General features: G+C 41.7%; 1 protein-coding gene across 7 annotated transcripts in view; it reads left to right on the forward strand.

Moving 5' to 3' along the window:
* EPS15L1 (epidermal growth factor receptor pathway substrate 15 like 1) overlaps positions 1-18,065 on the forward strand; it is a 38,586-nt gene that overhangs the window by 6,773 nt on the left and 13,748 nt on the right. For 5 of the 7 annotated variants that reach the window (XM_025172874.2, XM_025172873.2, XM_007437730.4 and 2 more), the window contains exons 3-22: positions 50-139; positions 884-931; positions 1,252-1,347; positions 1,547-1,603; positions 2,438-2,563; positions 3,142-3,201; positions 3,528-3,764; positions 4,666-4,823; positions 5,051-5,207; positions 5,656-5,718; positions 6,308-6,393; positions 7,639-7,711; positions 9,673-9,834; positions 10,237-10,434; positions 11,227-11,391; positions 12,413-12,524; positions 12,814-12,864; positions 13,412-13,548; positions 16,433-16,496; positions 16,825-16,913. In XM_025172874.2, the coding sequence (XP_025028642.1) occupies positions 50-139; positions 884-931; positions 1,252-1,347; positions 1,547-1,603; positions 2,438-2,563; positions 3,142-3,201; positions 3,528-3,764; positions 4,666-4,823; positions 5,051-5,207; positions 5,656-5,718; positions 6,308-6,393; positions 7,639-7,711; positions 9,673-9,834; positions 10,237-10,434; positions 11,227-11,391; positions 12,413-12,524; positions 12,814-12,864; positions 13,412-13,548; positions 16,433-16,496; positions 16,825-16,913 (2,229 nt within the window). The remainder of the gene's footprint in view (positions 1-49; positions 140-883; positions 932-1,251; positions 1,348-1,546; positions 1,604-2,437; positions 2,564-3,141; positions 3,202-3,527; positions 3,765-4,665; positions 4,824-5,050; positions 5,208-5,655; positions 5,719-6,307; positions 6,394-7,638; positions 7,712-9,672; positions 9,835-10,236; positions 10,435-11,226; positions 11,392-12,412; positions 12,525-12,813; positions 12,865-13,411; positions 13,549-16,432; positions 16,497-16,824; positions 16,914-18,065) is intronic. The other 2 variants (XM_007437731.4, XM_088149594.1) reach the window with 1 other exon arrangement.

The raw sequence follows: 18,065 nt of genomic DNA on the forward strand, positions 1-18,065 counted from the left end.
GTTCCTTTCCTTTTGGGGGCTTGCTGAAGTGCTGACATTTGCTTTGCAGGTGGATCCGGCTTGCACTGGTAGAGTTGGGGCTAGTGATGCTGCTCTGTTTCTCAAAAAATCTGGTCTCACCGACACTATCCTTGGGAAAGTAAGTTGCGCATCTTCTCTATTATAATGCCAGAGGAAGATACATGTTAGGGAAACCAGCTGCAAGTGCTCTGAGTTCTCCAAACCTTGGCCAGCAGAAGCTCTTTAAATAAACCATATGGTTTCAGCTTTGCCCACTGGGCATCCTCTCATTCATCCCTCAAAGCAGAGTACCAGCCAGATATACATACATAGATAATTTCTGGAGTGATCTGACACAAATGACTGCCTGAATCCCTGACGAAACCTTATTAACTCTCTGGCTTGGGCAGCTTCTTATAGATAAAACAAACGCAGGAAGATGAGAGAGAATCAGTTGGAGAGGTCTTAACTTTGGCAGACACCAAACTTCTCCTTGTTATGTACTGAGCCACAGTGATTTGTCAATTTATAAACAGTTTTTGTGTTTAAAAATATATGAAATGATACTAGCAAAGATAAAGACTTTAAAAATATATCTGAAATACATTAGCAAAGATAAAGGCATGAAAAATTCCTCTGCACCGTTTTTCTATACCTGGTGCCTTCCAGGTGGTTTATGGGCTCTGGCTTCCATTAATCTCAACCAGCGGATTATGGATGTTGCTATATATAAGAATACAAGCAGAAAAAAATGCAACAATAGATGTAGCATTTCCTATCTCTAGGAGGAGCAGATCTGAAGTGGCAGATTATTTTCTGTCTCTATTTTGAAACAGTTTTGTTTTAAATTGAAATGTCAGCATGTGATTTTGTATATTCATAGATATGGGATTTAGCAGATCCAGAGGGCAAAGGATTTCTGGATAAACAGGTATGTGAGTACATCAATTTTGAAGATAAAGCCACCTCCATCTGTTGAAACTTCTACTTTGAAACAGCTAAACCTAAAGCATCTGGGTTGAAATTGGGGCCTCATCTCCAGTGAGAATGTTTGAAAGAGAGAGAAATAAAATCTAAGCCTAGTTCTGCCTGCATATCGAGACAATGCTATCACTGAGTGTCCACTAGTCTGGTGGAGAGCTAGGCAGTCTATTGAAGAATGTTCTTTTTCATGAAAATAAAGGTAGACAATTGGGCTTTTGAACAGAAGGCCTTTTTTCTCATTCTCCATGCCTTTTTTGTCTTGTTTAGGGATTCTTCATTGCGCTGAGGCTAATTGCCTGTGCCCAGAGCGGCCACGATGTCATCCTCAGCAACTTAAACTTGACGTTACCTCCTCCAAAATTTGTAAGTGTAAACCCTGCCTTGAAAAGGACGGTTTTTCTGGAACATAAATGATATCTGACAGATATGGAATGAGTTTTGGCTTCCCAAGTGATAAACATTATGACAGGCTTGGTTGCTTCAGTTAAATGTTTCCGTGTTTCTGAAGGACTTAAGAGGAAACCATAGGAAGTGCTTTGATGTATTTTATCTGTTGTTACAGCACGACAACACAAGCCCCCTGCTGCTTGCTTCCACAGATGCTCACTGGGCTGTCAGAGTAAGTGTCCAAGACAAAAGTATGACTGAGCTTCATTTGTCCAGTAAAGAGACCCTTTTCCTAATCAAGTTTTTCTACTTTGTGCCTCAACTGATCTCTAATTTTTATTAGTCTGAATGATTAATGCCAGATTCGTGTCAGTTATGCAGCATGAGGTCAAATTTACGATTTTCTTAGTTATATAATACCACCTATGTGGTACTTTCCAAAGAATACGTGCAATATTTATAAAACGCTAACAATAATTTCAGAAAACTTACAAGTATTTTTTACAGGTAGTCCTTGTTTAGTGACTGCCTCATTTAGCAAGTGTTTGCAGTTAGAACAGTGATGAAAAAGTAACTTCGCAGCCAATCCTTGCATTTATGACCTTCGCAGGTCTGTACAGCATAGGAAAGCTGAAGTTTCACTTAGTGACTGCTTTGCTTAATGACCAAGTTGCTGGTCCCAATTGTGATCGCTAAACAAGGACTACCTGTGGCACTATTTCTTTGGTGTTTCCAGGTGAGGCTTTTACCGAGCAGTCACCCTGTTTCCTTCACAAAATACTACAGGAAGTCCAGGCAATATTATCTTCCATTTGAAACTATCTTGTGTTTTCCTCCTGCTTCTTTCACATTTTCTTCTTCCACAAAGGATTCACTGGGGGAAGAAAAGACAGACCAACTACACAACATTTTTTGATTAAATAGCCTTTAGAAGCTGACTGTATGAAAGCATACCTTAATATGGAAATGGAAAACTGAATTCAAGATACTAATGTTATGCTGTCATTGGAAAACACCAGCTTTCAGCTCAGTATAAACTGATTTTAGGCTGTTCCTTCCTAACTAGGTAGAAGAGAGGGCCAAGTTTGATGGCATTTTTGAAAGCCTTTTACCAGTCAATGGTTTACTTTCGGGAGACAAAGTGAAGCCAGTATTGATGAACTCCAAACTACCTCTTGATGTCTTGGGAAGGGTAAGTAAGATTTCTTCTTTTTCATACATATGATCTGAGTGGATTACTTTGGCCTTTCAGTGCTTTGAATTGAGGCAAATATTTGTACTAGGCTAAAGCAAAATTGGATCCTGCCCAGAACATCAAGCAATCTGGGCTCTTAAAACTGGACTCCGGTTTATTTATCTTGCTGCCTTAAAGAATGAGGGAAGCTGAGAAATGCTCAGCTGGAAGAGCTGTATCAAAAATCAGATTGCTCAAATATTAATCTTGCTGACTCTTTTGCATGTGCTTTTAAAATCTACTATCATGCTTGTTGCCATGTTCTGCTGTTAATCAGTTACTGAAGTTTTTAAATTGTTAATTAGGCTTAACAATTAAAGAGTTATGTTCAGGAAATAATTGGAGTTACACATGGGGTATAAATTCATGTGTATGTGCCAAGTAAAAATAATAAAGAATTTATTAACCAGTTGAGTAAAAATTCTGGAATTATCCATGATTATCCATCATGAAATGTCTTTTAAAAAAAAGAAAATCACTTTAACTACTCTTCTGATACTTCCTTCTCCCCTGCGTTTGTGTCCAAATGGTTATAGGTATGGGATCTCAGTGATATTGATAAAGATGGGCACCTTGACAGAGATGAATTTGCCGTGGTAAGTTTCCTGTGCTTGCCCTTGCCACGTAACCTAAGGGAATTTCTGAATGCCTCTTACCTTCAGGGTCAGGGACAGGGATATGGTCCCAAATCCTCATCTGCATAGATGAGTCTGATCAGAGTAGGAATCCACAGTTCCAAACTCCTTAGTTAGTTCTCCTTTTCCCAGGGTTCTGTCCACCTCTATTAGTCCAGCCTCCCTCCCTCCAGTCCTTGCCTGACCTGCTCTCTCACGCTTGGCACTACCTCTCCGCCACCTTCCTCTCCTCCTCTTCCTCCTCCTTGTTGCCCTCTGCAGACGTCTTTTCCCTCTGGGCCTTGCAGGCGATGCACCTGGTCTATCGTGCCCTTGAGAAGGAACCCGTCCCCTCTGTGTTGCCCCCATCTCTTGTTCCACCTTCCAAGCGGAAGAAAGTGCCAATCTTTCCTGGGGCAGTGCCAGTTCTTCCAGCCAGTCCTCCTCCCAAAGACAGTTTGCGGTCCACTCCATCACATGGCAGTGTCAACAGTCTCAACAGCACAGGAAGCTTGTCTCCCAAACACAGCCTGAAGCAAACACAGGTAGGTGTAGCCTCTAGAAAATGTGGGCCTATTATGCAAAGGTGAGCCTTCCCCCCCGCTTTAATTTGGTGTGTGTGTATGTAGAAAGGATTGTGCCTAGGAGATCTTTGTATTTGTGGCATGTAAGAATGTAAGCATAATGGATCTGACTAGAAGTTTATCTAAGTACAGATTTCTGTCTTCTGTAATGTAAGAATTCTGCTGAATTTGATCTTACATCCGTGTAATTCAATATCCTACTTCAAAAATGACCACCTGGATATCTCTGAAAAACTCTAAACAGCACATGTGGACAAGAGTCCTCTTCCAATGATATTCCCCAACAAAAGCATTGAGAAGTAAATCACCTTAGAACAAGGTGTCTCCACATGTGACTGGTAGATTGGCCATAACTTGAGATCTTTCTAAGGATGAATATTGGAGAGGCAAATCCGAAGATTCTGTTAAGCACAAGCTTGGGAATGATGCTAGTTGAGGATACCACCTGCAGCTGGCCTTCCTGGCTTCAGATGCTGGTCTCTTTAACTCTGCATTATCAATGTAACTTGGTAGAAACTTCTCCCTAATAGAGAGCTTGCAGTGCTGCCAAATTGCTCACAATGGAAGATGTTTGGAATTGAATTGCAAAGAAGCCTCCTGCCAGAATCTTAATCCTGAATAATTAAAACCAAAATAGGTTGAAAATTATAAGCTTAGTTTGTAGATAAACTTGCATTTGTAAAGACCAAGGAATACTGGTGAAACTGGAAGAAATAGTGACATACAGCCAACAGCTTTTCTGCCCAAGTAACTTTGGAAAGAAGTTGCAGTGTTGGTGGGATGCTATGTCTTAACTGTAACTTCTTACATGACTGTTTTATCTGCAAAATTAGTCAAACAAGAGGCTCTGTTATTATTCCAGCCATCTGCAAACTGGGTGGTGCCACTGACTGACAAGATTCGCTATGACGAGATCTTTCTGAAGACCGATTTGGACCTGGATGGCTTTGTGAGCGGCCAGGAAGTGAAGGATATTTTCATGCACTCGGGACTTTCCCAGAACCTCCTAGCGCACATATGGTATGAATTTTCCTTCCGTTCTCTTTCTTGTCACTCGGAGATGATATTTTCCAGTCAAAAGTACTGGTGTTGGTCTTAATGCCACAGATGCTCTCTTGGGATTGAATAAGCTGTTGCTGTTCCCAAAGTGGAATCAACTGAAAGCTTATGAGACACTCTTCAGCTCTTGGATAGCAATGTTCTGTTGGGCTATCTACTGAAGTAGTCTGTGGTTGTTTTTCTGGCAGGGCACTGGCTGATACAAGGCAAATGGGAAAGCTCAACAAAGATCAGTTTGCACTCGCCATGTACCTCATTCAGCAGAAGGTCAGCAAATGCATTGACCCACCACAGGTCCTGCTCCCAGATATGATTCCTCCTTCAGAAAGGACCACTCCTGTCCAGGTGAACTCCTCGCATAGACATCTATTCTGCCGCTCTCATAAGGACCTTGCTTCCCTTTTCCTCTGGCAACCAATAGGTTGGGGGAAAAAGTCCTTAAATCTATTCACTCTTAAATGGTTTTGTCTTCCTGCTGCCAAAAACACGAGACCATATCTGGAACAAGAAAGGTAGCCCTGTTTGCTGCTAGTATTTCTATTTAGAATATGCATATAATACAGCCCAAAGGCCAGTGCCAGATTTCAGCAGATGAAAAGTTGGCTCTTGGAAACTGCTGTCTCTAATCAGCCATAGCCTGGATGCCATGAATTCACCCTCTTGCTTGTCCGTGCTCCTGTTCTCTTGTTTCACTCTTTCCTCTAATTCTGTGGAAAACTTTACGAGTCCTCCTGTTTCACTGACTTTCCTCAGAATTGCTTCAGCTCCTGCCCCTCTGTCCTTTTTCCTCTAGACTCTCTCAGGCTACTTGGCCTCTGTAGGAACTGAGATCTCGACACTCACAGAAATGCGTCGTGTGAGTAAATGGGGCACCCTGAGGAATGCAGCCCCTCCCCACCAAACCTTAAACGGCATTTACTTTGTCCATTCAAAACACCATCCTCCACCTAAACAGCCTTGTGGAGCTTCCCAACATGATGTGGAGGGCAGGGGGATGATGAGAAGGGAGGGGTTCTGTCGTTCCTGAATAATTTAAGATGATTCCTAACAGCAGCTCAAAATAGATAAAGTTGGATACTGATTCAGGCTTTTTTTTTTTTTTTGCCAGCATCCTTCAGTTCTTTGTGTGGGGTTTTCTTTTCCCCCTCTTCCTCTACGGTTTCATCCTTGTCTTGTCAGGCTTTTTTGCTGTTTCTGCTGCTTGAAATTCTGCTTTTCTGCAAGTGTGGCTCACCAGCTGTGTATTTGCTTAATTCAAGAGTTGCTGTATCCCATGCCACACGCCAGGTGCCGGAATTGTGCATTTGTAGCACTGGGAGTGTAAAGGACTTGCCTCATACTTGAATGAAAAGCACTGCCCCTGAATGTTCAGAATGAATAGGATAGTGGGACTAGATGTGACATGGGATCTGGCTGCTTCAATAGCACTATTTACTCTCTAACAGGACAGCTCAAGTTCTGTTGGATCAGGGGAGTTCACTGGCGTGAAAGAACTGGACGATATCAGCCAAGAGATTGCACAGCTACAGAGGTAAACAAATATGTTTGGCCATGACTGAAAAGTGGGGACATTGAGAGAGTGGTCTCTTAGACAATTTCATGAGTGGCCGAGTTTATCTTAATATAATCTATTACATAGCAGTTTTAATGCACAAAGTGTGACATAGCTGTAAGTCATGGTTCTTTGCGATGCTCTGTAACTGACAGCCCCACAAGGTAGATCAGACCAGGAAATCAACTCCACAGGAAGGCTAAAGCTACTTTTACTGAGATTGGCTATAATAATGGAATCTTGCAGGTCTGATTTCCTTTCTTGTACTTCAGTGAATCAGGGAGGCATCTGCCTGAGCCATTTCCAAATCTTATCTTGCTGTTCTGAACTTTAAAAAATGCTTCCATCCCCTAGACAGCAGTTCCTACCTATCTCCATCAAGGTCCTCTTCCTTACTCTTTGCAGTAACCTCGTTATCTACCTTTTCTTCTATAGGGTGCTGATTATATGTGTGTGTTTTAAAAATCCAGCTAAAACACATAAACGATATAAAACTGCCATTAATCCAACTGCCAAGGACATGTATGTAACAATGATAATACATAATAATAGTACCAGATGCCTTATTTTTAGCTGGAGAAGACTGGCTGTTTTTTCTGAGGATTCTTTCCATTCTTAAGAATGAATTTGAGCTTGGGCACAGCTGGGACTCTTTAGGTGTTACAGAAAACAGATTTTACATTTTTAGAAATGCTCATGTTTGTATGAATAGAAGAACTTACTTCCGGGCAATATAACTAGAATCACAACTTCCTCTTCAAAACTTGTTTGGAAAGGTGGTGTTTTGTTGTCATGATTCAAGGGCCCAAATTAGCTGCAACGTGTAACTATAGAGTCAGTGCTAATTATATATTAGTGAGAGTGTCATTTTCTAGATAGAACTAACACATCCGTGATACCATTTTTTCACGGTTGCAACATCCAGATTTAGATGAAAGGATTTTTACCTGGGTTATATAAGTAAATTGCATATCTCAGTTTGTAATTAATTATTTTTTTTTCTGCCAGGCCAATCAGTGTTACAATCCCATATATTCCACAAAATACCCATTCTTTAATATAATTACAGCTATGTGATCTTGTCACACTATAAAAAAAAAAACAAGCAAAACTCTTGCAGATAGTTCTTAGCACAATTTTTCATTTTTGGATGGTTATGGCCTTATATGGGCTAGATGAAGCATTATTTCAGATACATATGTCATGAATTTCTTTGGTTTATAGAGAGAAATATTCTCTAGAACAAGACATCCGGGAAAGAGAAGGAGCTATCCGGCAGAAAACCAGTGAAGTTCAGGTAGAGCTATGAATGGCTGTGTCTATCTGTCTGTTCATGTCTGAAGCACAGTCCAAAAGTGACAAGATTAATTACTGGTCGAAGGAGATTCATTTTCTTCAGCGAAAAACTGTTCTTTCTCCAAGGGCTTGGGGATGGATTAAAAAAGGTGTTTTTTTTTCCCTTTCTCTCTTCTCCCTCACTTTTTTTTTTTGTTTTGGAAAAAGGAAGAAAATAAGATTTGTTTGTTCTAGTACAGTTGCTCCAGTTGTCCTAATACCTACCAGAACACAAACATGAAGCAGCACTCCCTAGATTTAATGGAGGCCTCTACAGAACCCAAAAGGCCTTCTTTGCCTTTTCTCCCATTTCTCAATGTGTATATGACTGCAATATTTTAGCACTGGCCATGGAAAAGATAGTTTCCAGGTCTTGTAGAAGTTAGTGGGGATGAGCATTGACCTCCTGGCATTTGATCTGCTTTCTAAAGTTCTTTCAGCAATCCAATTCCAGTATGGCTCCAGTAATGATAATGACAGACAGCCCTTAGGCCTTATAGCACATGAGGGAGATGGAGGTTTATTTATTTGTTTCCTTGTTGATTTAACAAATCTATATAGCCACTTGTCTTCCCAAGGACAAACCAGCTAGACAGAATTGTTCCACAAGGTAGGCATTATGACAGAGAAGGCATGCTTCCTGGGGCCCGCCAGGTGACACAGTTCCATTAATTGGATCCAGAGCAAGCCCACTCTGCCAGGTTTACTGGGATAGTCTGAAACCATTAAGGATAGGCAGTCCCACAAGTAACTGGCTTCTCATGCGATGTAGGGTTTTAAAGGTGATAACCAGCACTTGACTTGCACTCAAAAGCCCAATGGGATACAGTGCAGTTCAGATAGCAGCAGTATTATGTGGACACATCATGGCATACCCAGTACTGCAAATGCCATTGCATTTTGGACCAGATGAAGCTTCCAAATGCTCTTCAAGGGCAGACCCATGTAAAGCGTGTTGTAGTAGTTCAATTGGAAGGTGACTAAGGCATGAAAGACCATGAGCAGTAGGAATGGCCACAACTGGCATATAAGATGTAACATACAAAGGCCCTCCTGGCCACAACCATCACCTGCTTCTTGAGTAGAGACCATGAGTCCAGGAGAACCCCCAGATTGCATACCAACTCTGTCTGGAGGAGTGTTAGCCCATCCAGAATTAATTATGGAAAATCACTAAATACAAGAGACCCCAACCCCATAGCTACTCAGTCTTGTCAGGGTTGAGCTAAAGTCAGTTCTTCCCCATCCAGACTTCACAGCCTCCTAGCACTGAGAAAGCACCTCAACAGCATCAGTTGTAATATATAATTGAGTATCATCAGCATACTGATGATACTTAACCCCATGCCCCCCAACATCAATTGGAACCCACCTCAAAGCAAGGAGGAGAACGATCAAAGAACTGTGTGCCCCATTCCCAACCCCCTCAGCCTATCTAGAGAGATATCATGAACAATGGCACTGAAAGCTATTGAGAGATCAAGGAGAAATGCTGCCCCCATCCTGGGCCCCTAAGAGGTCACCCACAAATGCCTTCTTGGTGCTAATCTCATCCTGAAACCCAGCTGCAACAGATCCAGATAATTTGCTTCCTCCAGAGCCCTTCAGAATTGCAGTCTTACTACCTTCTCAACGATTTTCTCCAAACCTTATCTCAAATTAATTTCCTCACTGGGGCCTGATGTCAGTATTTAATCCTTCAGGCCTTTTTTGTTCTTTGAGGCTGAAATAATTCTTAGCTTTTATATGGCTCTTCTTTCTGATAGATATTCAGGTCTGTGACCTTTGGAACCTGGATGACAAAATGCCATGATAATTGCCTAGTTTATATTGCTGATGTGCCTTTAGTATCTTCCGTATTAGATACATATCTAATGCCCTAGTTTACATCTTCATAGAGCTGTGTTTACAAACATTCTCCAGGAACTGCAAAATGATTTAGACCGGGAAACTAGCAGCTTACAAGAACTGGAGGCTCAAAAGCAGGATGCTCAAGACCGCCTTGATGAGATGGACCAACAAAAGGCAAAGCTGAAAGATATGCTAAATGATGTAAGGCAAAAATGCCAGGAGGAATCACAAGTGGTGAGTGTGAGAGAGCAAACCAAGCTGGCTCAGTGGGATGAAATCCATATACTTTATTTCTGTTCCCTAGAATGTAGGGCATTTCTTCAAAGAACTAGAGAAAACTTATGGAACACGCTATAAGTTGAGTGATGTGAGGGTACCATTTTTACAGAGTTTGAGCCAAGTTTATGTATAAACTTGACCAAAGTTTATACATAAATCTGTGCAAATAAATTTATGGCATGGAAATCTATCCACCGTCTTTTCGTCTGTATTGACTAAACCAACTCTCCATATTTGGTGGTGGTCTGCAGTCAGATATAAGGTGCTGAGGTGAGAAGTAGCAGGTGGTTGTCAGCTTCACGCTAGCTTTTAAAAACTGTTGTTGTTGCCAAATCTGAGCTGAAATATTTGTTTCAGATTTCGTCATTAAAAATGCAGATTCAGTCCCAGGAATCAGATTTAAAATCCCAAGAAGATGACATCAGTAGAGCGAAAGCCGAGTTGAATCGGCTTCAGCAGGAAGAGACCCAGTTGGAACAGAGCATCCAGGCTGGGAAAGTACAACTGGAAACAATAATCAAATCTTTGAAATCCACTCAGGAAGAAATTAATCAGGTAGTGTGAGCACCTCTGACCATAGATTCTTGTCTTCCCCATTTTTGGTTCAAAGACTGTCTATATCCAGTAAAGTCTGTTTTGGAGGTTCAGGATACTAGAACTTACCATGATATAATGACATTGTTACTCTCTGCTTTGGGGAGATGTGCTGAATAGTTCCCGGATTCACTGGAGGTTTTCCATTTCTGAAAGCCAAGGTCTCTATCTGCTATTTTTTTTTGAAGAGGAAACAATCCCTTCTCTCCATGCGTTGGTTTTAGTTGGAGTTTTTTTCAGTCTAACCCCAGATTTAAGAGGAGATTAATAAAAAGCAAAAATATATTCTCTGTTTTATAATGAGAACTATTCTAAATATTTTCACTGATGCCGGAACCTTTTCTGATGTGATTTTTTGAAAAACGTCGTATGAAATCAGAGTGCAGGTAAAAGTGAATGCTTCAAGCTTACTGTATTCCTTAAAGGGGTTCCCTCTGGATTCAAATGATAAATACAGGTGACAGTGGTCTAAAAGTTGCAACTCTTGCCTTTTAAGATGATAGGAAAAACTTCCTAAAAGTAAAAACAATTTGGTGGTGGAACCATTTATCCAGGGAGGTGGTGGATTCCCCTTTACTTGGTATATTCAAGCAGAGGCCATCTGTCTGGAATGCTTTAATCTGCCCTGAGCAGGAATTTGGACAAGTACCCCTTCCAGTTTCCAGTTCTATGATTTTAGGGCTGTAGGAGGGAAGGTAAAAGCTTGTTGTCACTGGACTCTTTCTAACCTTGGTTCTGCCCTTCCTCTTACAGGCAAGGAGTAAGTTATCTCGGCTTCAAGAGACCCTTCAGGAAGCCAACCAGAGCATTGAACAATACAACGAAGCCTTGAATGGACTTCACAGTGGCAGCATGACTAACCTGGCAGATCTGAATGAGGGAAACATCCAAAAAGACCGGGGCGGGTTTGGGACCTTGGTGAGAAATTGTGTAGAATAGATGGAATGTACGTGTGTGTGGCCTAAGTGTGGAGGAATGTGCTTGGAGACAAGGGAGCAGGTAAGGAGGTGTGGACAAGAATGAGAGTAGCAGAAAAGGAAGCACCCTTGCTATGTTTGGCTTTGACACCACCCATTGCCGCTCTCTGCTCCATTCTCAACTGGTATGTTTTTCAACATCTTTTTCACCCTAAGATAGTGATGGTAATGAAACCTTTTTTGAATTAAACTTGGTTCCTGGTGATTCCATGGACAGATCAACCTTTTTTCCTGGCAGCCTACGGTTTGCCATTGTCCTGGGATATTTTTTGACCAGCCCACAGGCCCCAAATTTCCTAGTGATCTCCCTCCAAGTACTACTAGCCAGATCTGGCTCTGATGAGCTTCAGTGACATCAGTAAAGGACAGCTACTACTGCCACTTGCTGAGGATTACCCTACAATAGGGGCAGGCAATCTTTTTTAGGCTGGTGGGATGCTCTTTTATTTTTAAAATATCAGCCTCTGAGGGCCAAAAGCATTGCAGCTGATGACATGAAGATGACCTCAGAGAAATGGGGAGAAACTATTAAAGAATAATTTGCCCTTTATTTCAGTTTAGAAACTGGGGGAAAAAAAACATGCTGTGAAATATTCTGCATTTTTGCTACACATTGTAGCAGCATTTCATGGAAGTGTTCTAGTGACTACAGACTGGCTATCATCTAGCAGACCACTGTATCTTGGTGGTCTTGGTGTCCAAGATAAATACAATTTCAGTTTACAAGATAATAGCCCTTATGCTATACATTCTTTTATTTAAGTTAAAACTGGGGATAAAGAAGCAGTTGACAAATCTGAGCTAACTCTGAAGCTATTAGAGTATTATATTCAGGGATGTTTATCTTTGCCACCTTGACAATTTAATTCAGAGGTCCCTTGGGGCTTGTACCTTCTGCCAAATGCATTTGCTTGCTGGCCATCTGATCTTCATAATCCTTATAGCTTCATGTTTGACTCCAGGATGATCCATTCAAGAACAAGGCCCTGCTTTTCAGCAATAATACCCAAGAGTTGCAGACGGACCCTTTCCAAACTGAGGATCCCTTCAAAGGAGCAGATCCCTTCAAAGGCAGTAAGTTTCCATAGGACAGGAGGGCGTTTGACCCTTTAAACTCTGCCCAGGCAAGGGAGACAGGAGCAGCAGCCAATTGTTCCAGGTCTTCCTTGAAATTGGAAGTGAATTGTTTCTCAGTATCATCTTAGGACACTTTAGAAGCAAAGCAAAAATATTTCTCTTGATACCCCAAAATGTATTTGGATGAGGTCCAACTGCCTATTTGATCTTAGTGTTGATTTTTATAGCTTTTAATTTCTTTTGTTGTTTAGATTTAAACTTTCCATTTCTTTTTTCACATACACAGGTGACCCTTTTCAGAATGATCCTTTTGCTGAACAGCCTCCTGTAGCAGCAGGTAGGACAAACATCTTTTTCTTAAAGGTTCAGATTATTTATTTATTATTTTAAAGTTTCTGTCAAAGGCTGTGAGGTGCATATCCAGTTGTATTTTCATCATGAAAGGCAATAAGGGAAACCATATAATCTAGTGTGAATTGTAGTCAGTAGGTCCATGCATGGTGATTAAAACTAACCATAATACATATTAGCACAAAACAAAGTATCCCATAGTTAGAACAGTAGCAGTTACAAGAAGATTAATCATGAGTTAACATTAAAATGGCTGTTACAACTGTAAAATCATAGAGTTGGAAGGGCCTATGTAGGCCATCAACTCCAACCCCCTTTTCAGTTCAGAGATCTAAATTAACACATTCCAGAAAGATGGCCCTCTATTCTCTGAACACATCCAGTGAATGGAAGCCCCCTACATTTCTGGATAGTGGGTTTTGCTGCTCCTATACTTAGAAATGTTTTTATAACATTCAATTAGAATCAGCTTTCCTGTACTTGATTTGTCTTAATCTTCTCTTAATCTCCTACCTTTAACTGTTTTACATCAGATCCATTTGGAGGTGATCCATTTAAAGAAAGTGACCCATTCCGGACATCTGTGCCTGAGGATTTCTTTAAAAAGGCTGAAAAAAGTGATCCATTCACTTCAGACCCGTTCTTGCAAAATTCCACACTGCCCTCCAAAGTAAGGATGTTTGGATTATTCTATTTATTCATTAAATTTTTGTTCCACTGTAGTTGAATCAGACTCTTGGTGGTTAACAACAAAGCAACAGTAACATAATCTACAATTGTATAGCTAAAAAATCTTCAGCAAGAAAGAATTAAATTAAAGCTAAGTTATGCATATGAAAATCAAGATCATGGGAAGTGAAAGTACCACTCTATGCTGTACTGCTCAGACCACACCTGGAATACAGTGTCCAGTTCTGGTCACCACAGTACAAAAGAATACTGAGGAACTGGAAATAGCATGTCATGACCCAGGACTTAGACAACTCTGAGGGCTAAGAAGCCACTCCAGCTGAACCAGTGGAATGCCAGCCTCAGGAGACATCAAGCCAGGAATCACCTGAAGCTGATCCAACACGGACTGCGGCAGTCAGATGATGAAGTATGGCCTTGAAGCCCCAGGACTCTGCTAGTAGAGTGGAGAGAGAGCAAAGATGCTCAGTGAGGCTCCTTGCCAACAAGGGAGTGCTTGCCTTAATTAAATACAGCTGGCTGCATCCTTATTTAAGAGGCAGCTGTGACCCACATTTCCTTGTTGGAAGAAACCATTGGATCTCCTGTGTCTGGCATGTCATTGCCTCCTGCCTGTGTGAGAAATCTGAAACTTTGACCCTTGGACCAGCTGACAAATCATGTTTGGCTCTCCAGACTTTGGATTGGATCTTGACTACTCTTCTGTGTACTCCTTTGGAAAGTGAAATCTACTCAGGACAAGCCTTATATCCAGAGACTGTTTGATTTATGCTCCTTTGCTTGTCTGCCGTTTGTTTCCTTAGTCTGGAGTAAATTGCTAACTGTCTCTTAGCAGCTGTGTGTGTTGAAACCTGAGACAGGACAGAATACAGCGAAGAGTGACAAAGATGGTGAGAAGCTTGGAGGCTGCATTCTGTGAAGAGTGGTTAAAGGAACTTGATACATTTAGCCTAAAGAAGAACAGGCTAAGGGGAGATGTGATGGCAGTCTTCCTATGCAAGAAGGGCTGTCACAGGGAAGAGGGTGTGGATTTATTCTCAGAGCACATGAGGATAAGGCAAGAAGCAATTCTTGGGAGCTTTACAGATGGAGATTCAAACATTAAATAAGGAGAAATTACCTAACTGTGAGAGCTGTTAAGCAGTGGAACAGTCTGGTTCCTGTTGTGGATGCTCCATCACTGGAGATTTTCAAGAAAAGATTGGACGGCCATTTGTCTGAGGTGATATAAGGACTCCTGTGTGAGGCAGTGGGGTTGGACTAGAAGACCTCCAAAGTCCATTCCAACCCTATGATTCTACAAAATAAGTATTTATCAAAGGAACATAATGCCAACACAGTATCAGTAACAACAAAGCATAGCAACTTGCAAAATAGCAAGGGGGCCAACAAAGTTGTCAAAGTATTATAAAATCACAAAAATCTGAGAGCTTGGGTAAATGATCTTTGACTGGTGCTAGCAAATAGGGTCAAACAAGCCTCTTTGGGGAAAGCATTTCAGAAATCCCTCCAGCACTCATTTTCTGTGGTCAGAGGAACTCTTCTGACAGCCGTTATTGGAGCAAAGGGAAAGTAATGGTGCTTAAGGTATAGAGCTGTGGAGTGTCTCTGTAGACATATCACCCTCCGTGCAAAAGTCCTAATGCTGGTTACCAATAGGTTTCCAGGTGTAGTTGAAAATGCTGGTTTTATCTTATAAAACCTGTTATGGCTTGGACGCTGTATACCTTCAGGACTGCTTCCACCAACTAGATTCAGTTTATCTGAGACATCTTTCCCAGGAAAAATTGTTAGTAATGCCCCATTTCTGGGAAGTGCGGGGGTTGATGCCAGAGGCATTGTTTTTCTGTGATGCCCCTGGTCCTCTGGAATGGCCTCCCCAGAGGGAAGATTGGCTCCATTGAAAATAGCCTTCTGGGAGCTAGTAAAAACTGAGTTATTCTGGAAGGCCTGAGGCAAATTGTAACACTGTCAGGGTTATGTTATATGATTTTTTAAAAAATCTAACTGGATATTTGTTTTATTTCGTAATTGTGAACTGCCTAGTTGTGGCCATTACGGTGTCCATGTGGTTATGTGATTGAGATTTAGGCGCTTGGTGACTGGCTCCCAATTATAATGTTGCAGCATCCCATGGTCACATGATCACCATTCGCAACCTTCACTGCTGATTTCTGACAAAGTCAGTGGGGAAGCTGGCAGGAAATTGCAATGTTGTGCTTAACAGTGCCACGGGATTACCTTAATGCTGCAACCAGAAGTGCCAGAACTACTGTCACTACGCAGCTCAGTCACGTGACATTGCTCTTTACAACTGTGTTGCTTAGCAATGGAAATTCCGGTCCCAATTTCTTCAGTTAACCAAGGACTACCTGTATATCCCACCCAATCACACAGAGAGGGCATGCTCTGGACCCACTTGGCAAAAGTACTCCGACTAGCAGGGTCCAGAAGACGGGCCTTCTCTGCTGTAGCCCCCACCCTTTGGAACATCTTGCCCCTGAAGGTGAGACAGGCCCCCTCACTCCCGGCCTTTTGGAAAGACTTGAAGACCTGGCTCTGCCATCTGGCCTGGGGCAGGGAGGAGGTTGTCAGAAATGGGGTTGGCTAGCCCCCTAGAGGCCTGGTATTGCTTCCATCGGCCTCCTGGATTTTTTCCTTTTATTTTTTGTAAATGTGTCCTGTTATAAATTTTAATTGTACATTTATTTATTGTTTTAATATGTTGTGAGCTGCCCAGAGTCCCCCACTGGGGGAAGATGGACGGGGACAAGTTTAATAAATAAATACATATGGTTCTCTTCCCTATTTCTAGGAGGCAAAGCTCCTCTAACGAATAGTTTTTCTTCTGCTTCTTGTTTCAGCCAAACCTCTTTGAGAACAGTGATCCTTTCCTGACTCTGAGCATCTCTTCTTCGAAAGGGCCAGGTAGGAAAAGGCACATTCTTCCTTTCTCCTTCTGCTCCACAAGTTTGAATTCATCATTTATTCTTTGGTATTTCCCATTGTTTGTATTTACACCCACACACATTCATTCACCTTCAGCCAGTAGTATTTGCAGAAATCATAGGGGCAATCATAAGTGAATTTTGGGCGCAAACCAGATGGGGAAAGGTTTACCTGTGATCAGGCTGCTCCCACGTTGCAAGGCCTCCTGACTTGGCTCCGTGCCCCTGGGACCCAGATCTGCCAGAATTCATTCTGCACTCTGATAGTTAAAACTCAGAATCATAGCACTGTTGATGTTTGGTTTCAGATCCTTTTGGGACATTAGATGCTTTTGGTAGCAGCACCTTCAGCAGCCACAGTAGTGAAGGATTTGCGGATTTCAGTCGGATGTCAAAGGTAAATTTCTCTCTGAAGACTCTTTTTCTTTGCCAAGGGAAACTGAGAGGCTGCATTCTTCAGCGGTGGCTTGGGATGGTGCAGGAAGCAGGCCTGCAGACCGAAAAACCATTTTATTGTTTTCCATTCATAAGCATCACAGCCAGCTTCATTGGTCTTGTTGTGCTTATGAGTGGCTTGTGATCCAATACTGAAGTTCTTACCTATGGAGCAAATTGAGCCTGGCTCATCCTGACATGGTTGCTGCATGATTTTGGATAAATGGCCATTATTTCTTCTTTTCCACAGCCCAGTCCATTCTGCAGAGCTCTAGAAGAGGTAGTGGAACAGAAACCCTCCATTTCCAGTGTTTCGGGATAATTTTTAATGAAAGGCCCTTTATCCCACTAGGTGGCAGTAGCTGTTTTTCCATAGCAAGGTGTTCAGATTCACTCAGCTAAGCATCCAGGAAACTCGTATTCTTTTTATCCAATCCAAACCTTCTTTTCCTTTTGCAAATCCACAGTAATCACTGATATTTACTATAAATGTATTGGCAAGAGGTAAGAATAGGATAAGAAAAGTTAGCCACTTTCTATGAAAGGGCATTTTCTGTGAAAAATCACAAATCAGTGTCGGGTTCGTGCTTTAATTGCAGATGATCCTCCACAAATGATTTTAGTAGCAGATCTTACTTGAGATTCTAATTCACTGTTGCTCTTTGGAGTTGCAGTAAAGCAGAATCTCAAATCAGAGGTAGACCATCTAGTCAATATCCCTGTTTCCCTTAGTAGCAAACAGATGTCTCTAGAAGACTTAGGAGCAGGACATATGAGCAGGCAAAGAACTCCTTCCTCTGTGTTGTTGTTCTGCAATTTCTGGCATTCAGATATAAGCTGCTGCCAGTCCTGGAGATGGAAGGGACAGTAGTTTGTCTGAATAGCTTCCAGTGGCTCTGTAGCACTCAAGTACATTGTCTGCTGACTAGAGAGTTCACCACAGAACCTGATAATCTTTGGTGTGCTCAAGCAATAATCTAGGCTAGTGACTTCATTGTTTCTTCAGGCACTAAAATGTCAGTGTAGTCTACTCTAGATAGTGGCTAGATGGATTTACTAGAGCTCTGCCCACCCAGGAAGCCCAAGCACAGTTTCACATTGTGCGTACTGTAAT

Source organism: Python bivittatus, unplaced genomic scaffold (genome assembly GCF_059951505.1).
Source record: "Python bivittatus isolate LINGU-HERP-01145 unplaced genomic scaffold, Pbiv_v1 ctg000580_np1212, whole genome shotgun sequence".
In the NCBI taxonomy this organism is placed as follows: Eukaryota; Metazoa; Chordata; class Lepidosauria; order Squamata; family Pythonidae; genus Python; species Python bivittatus.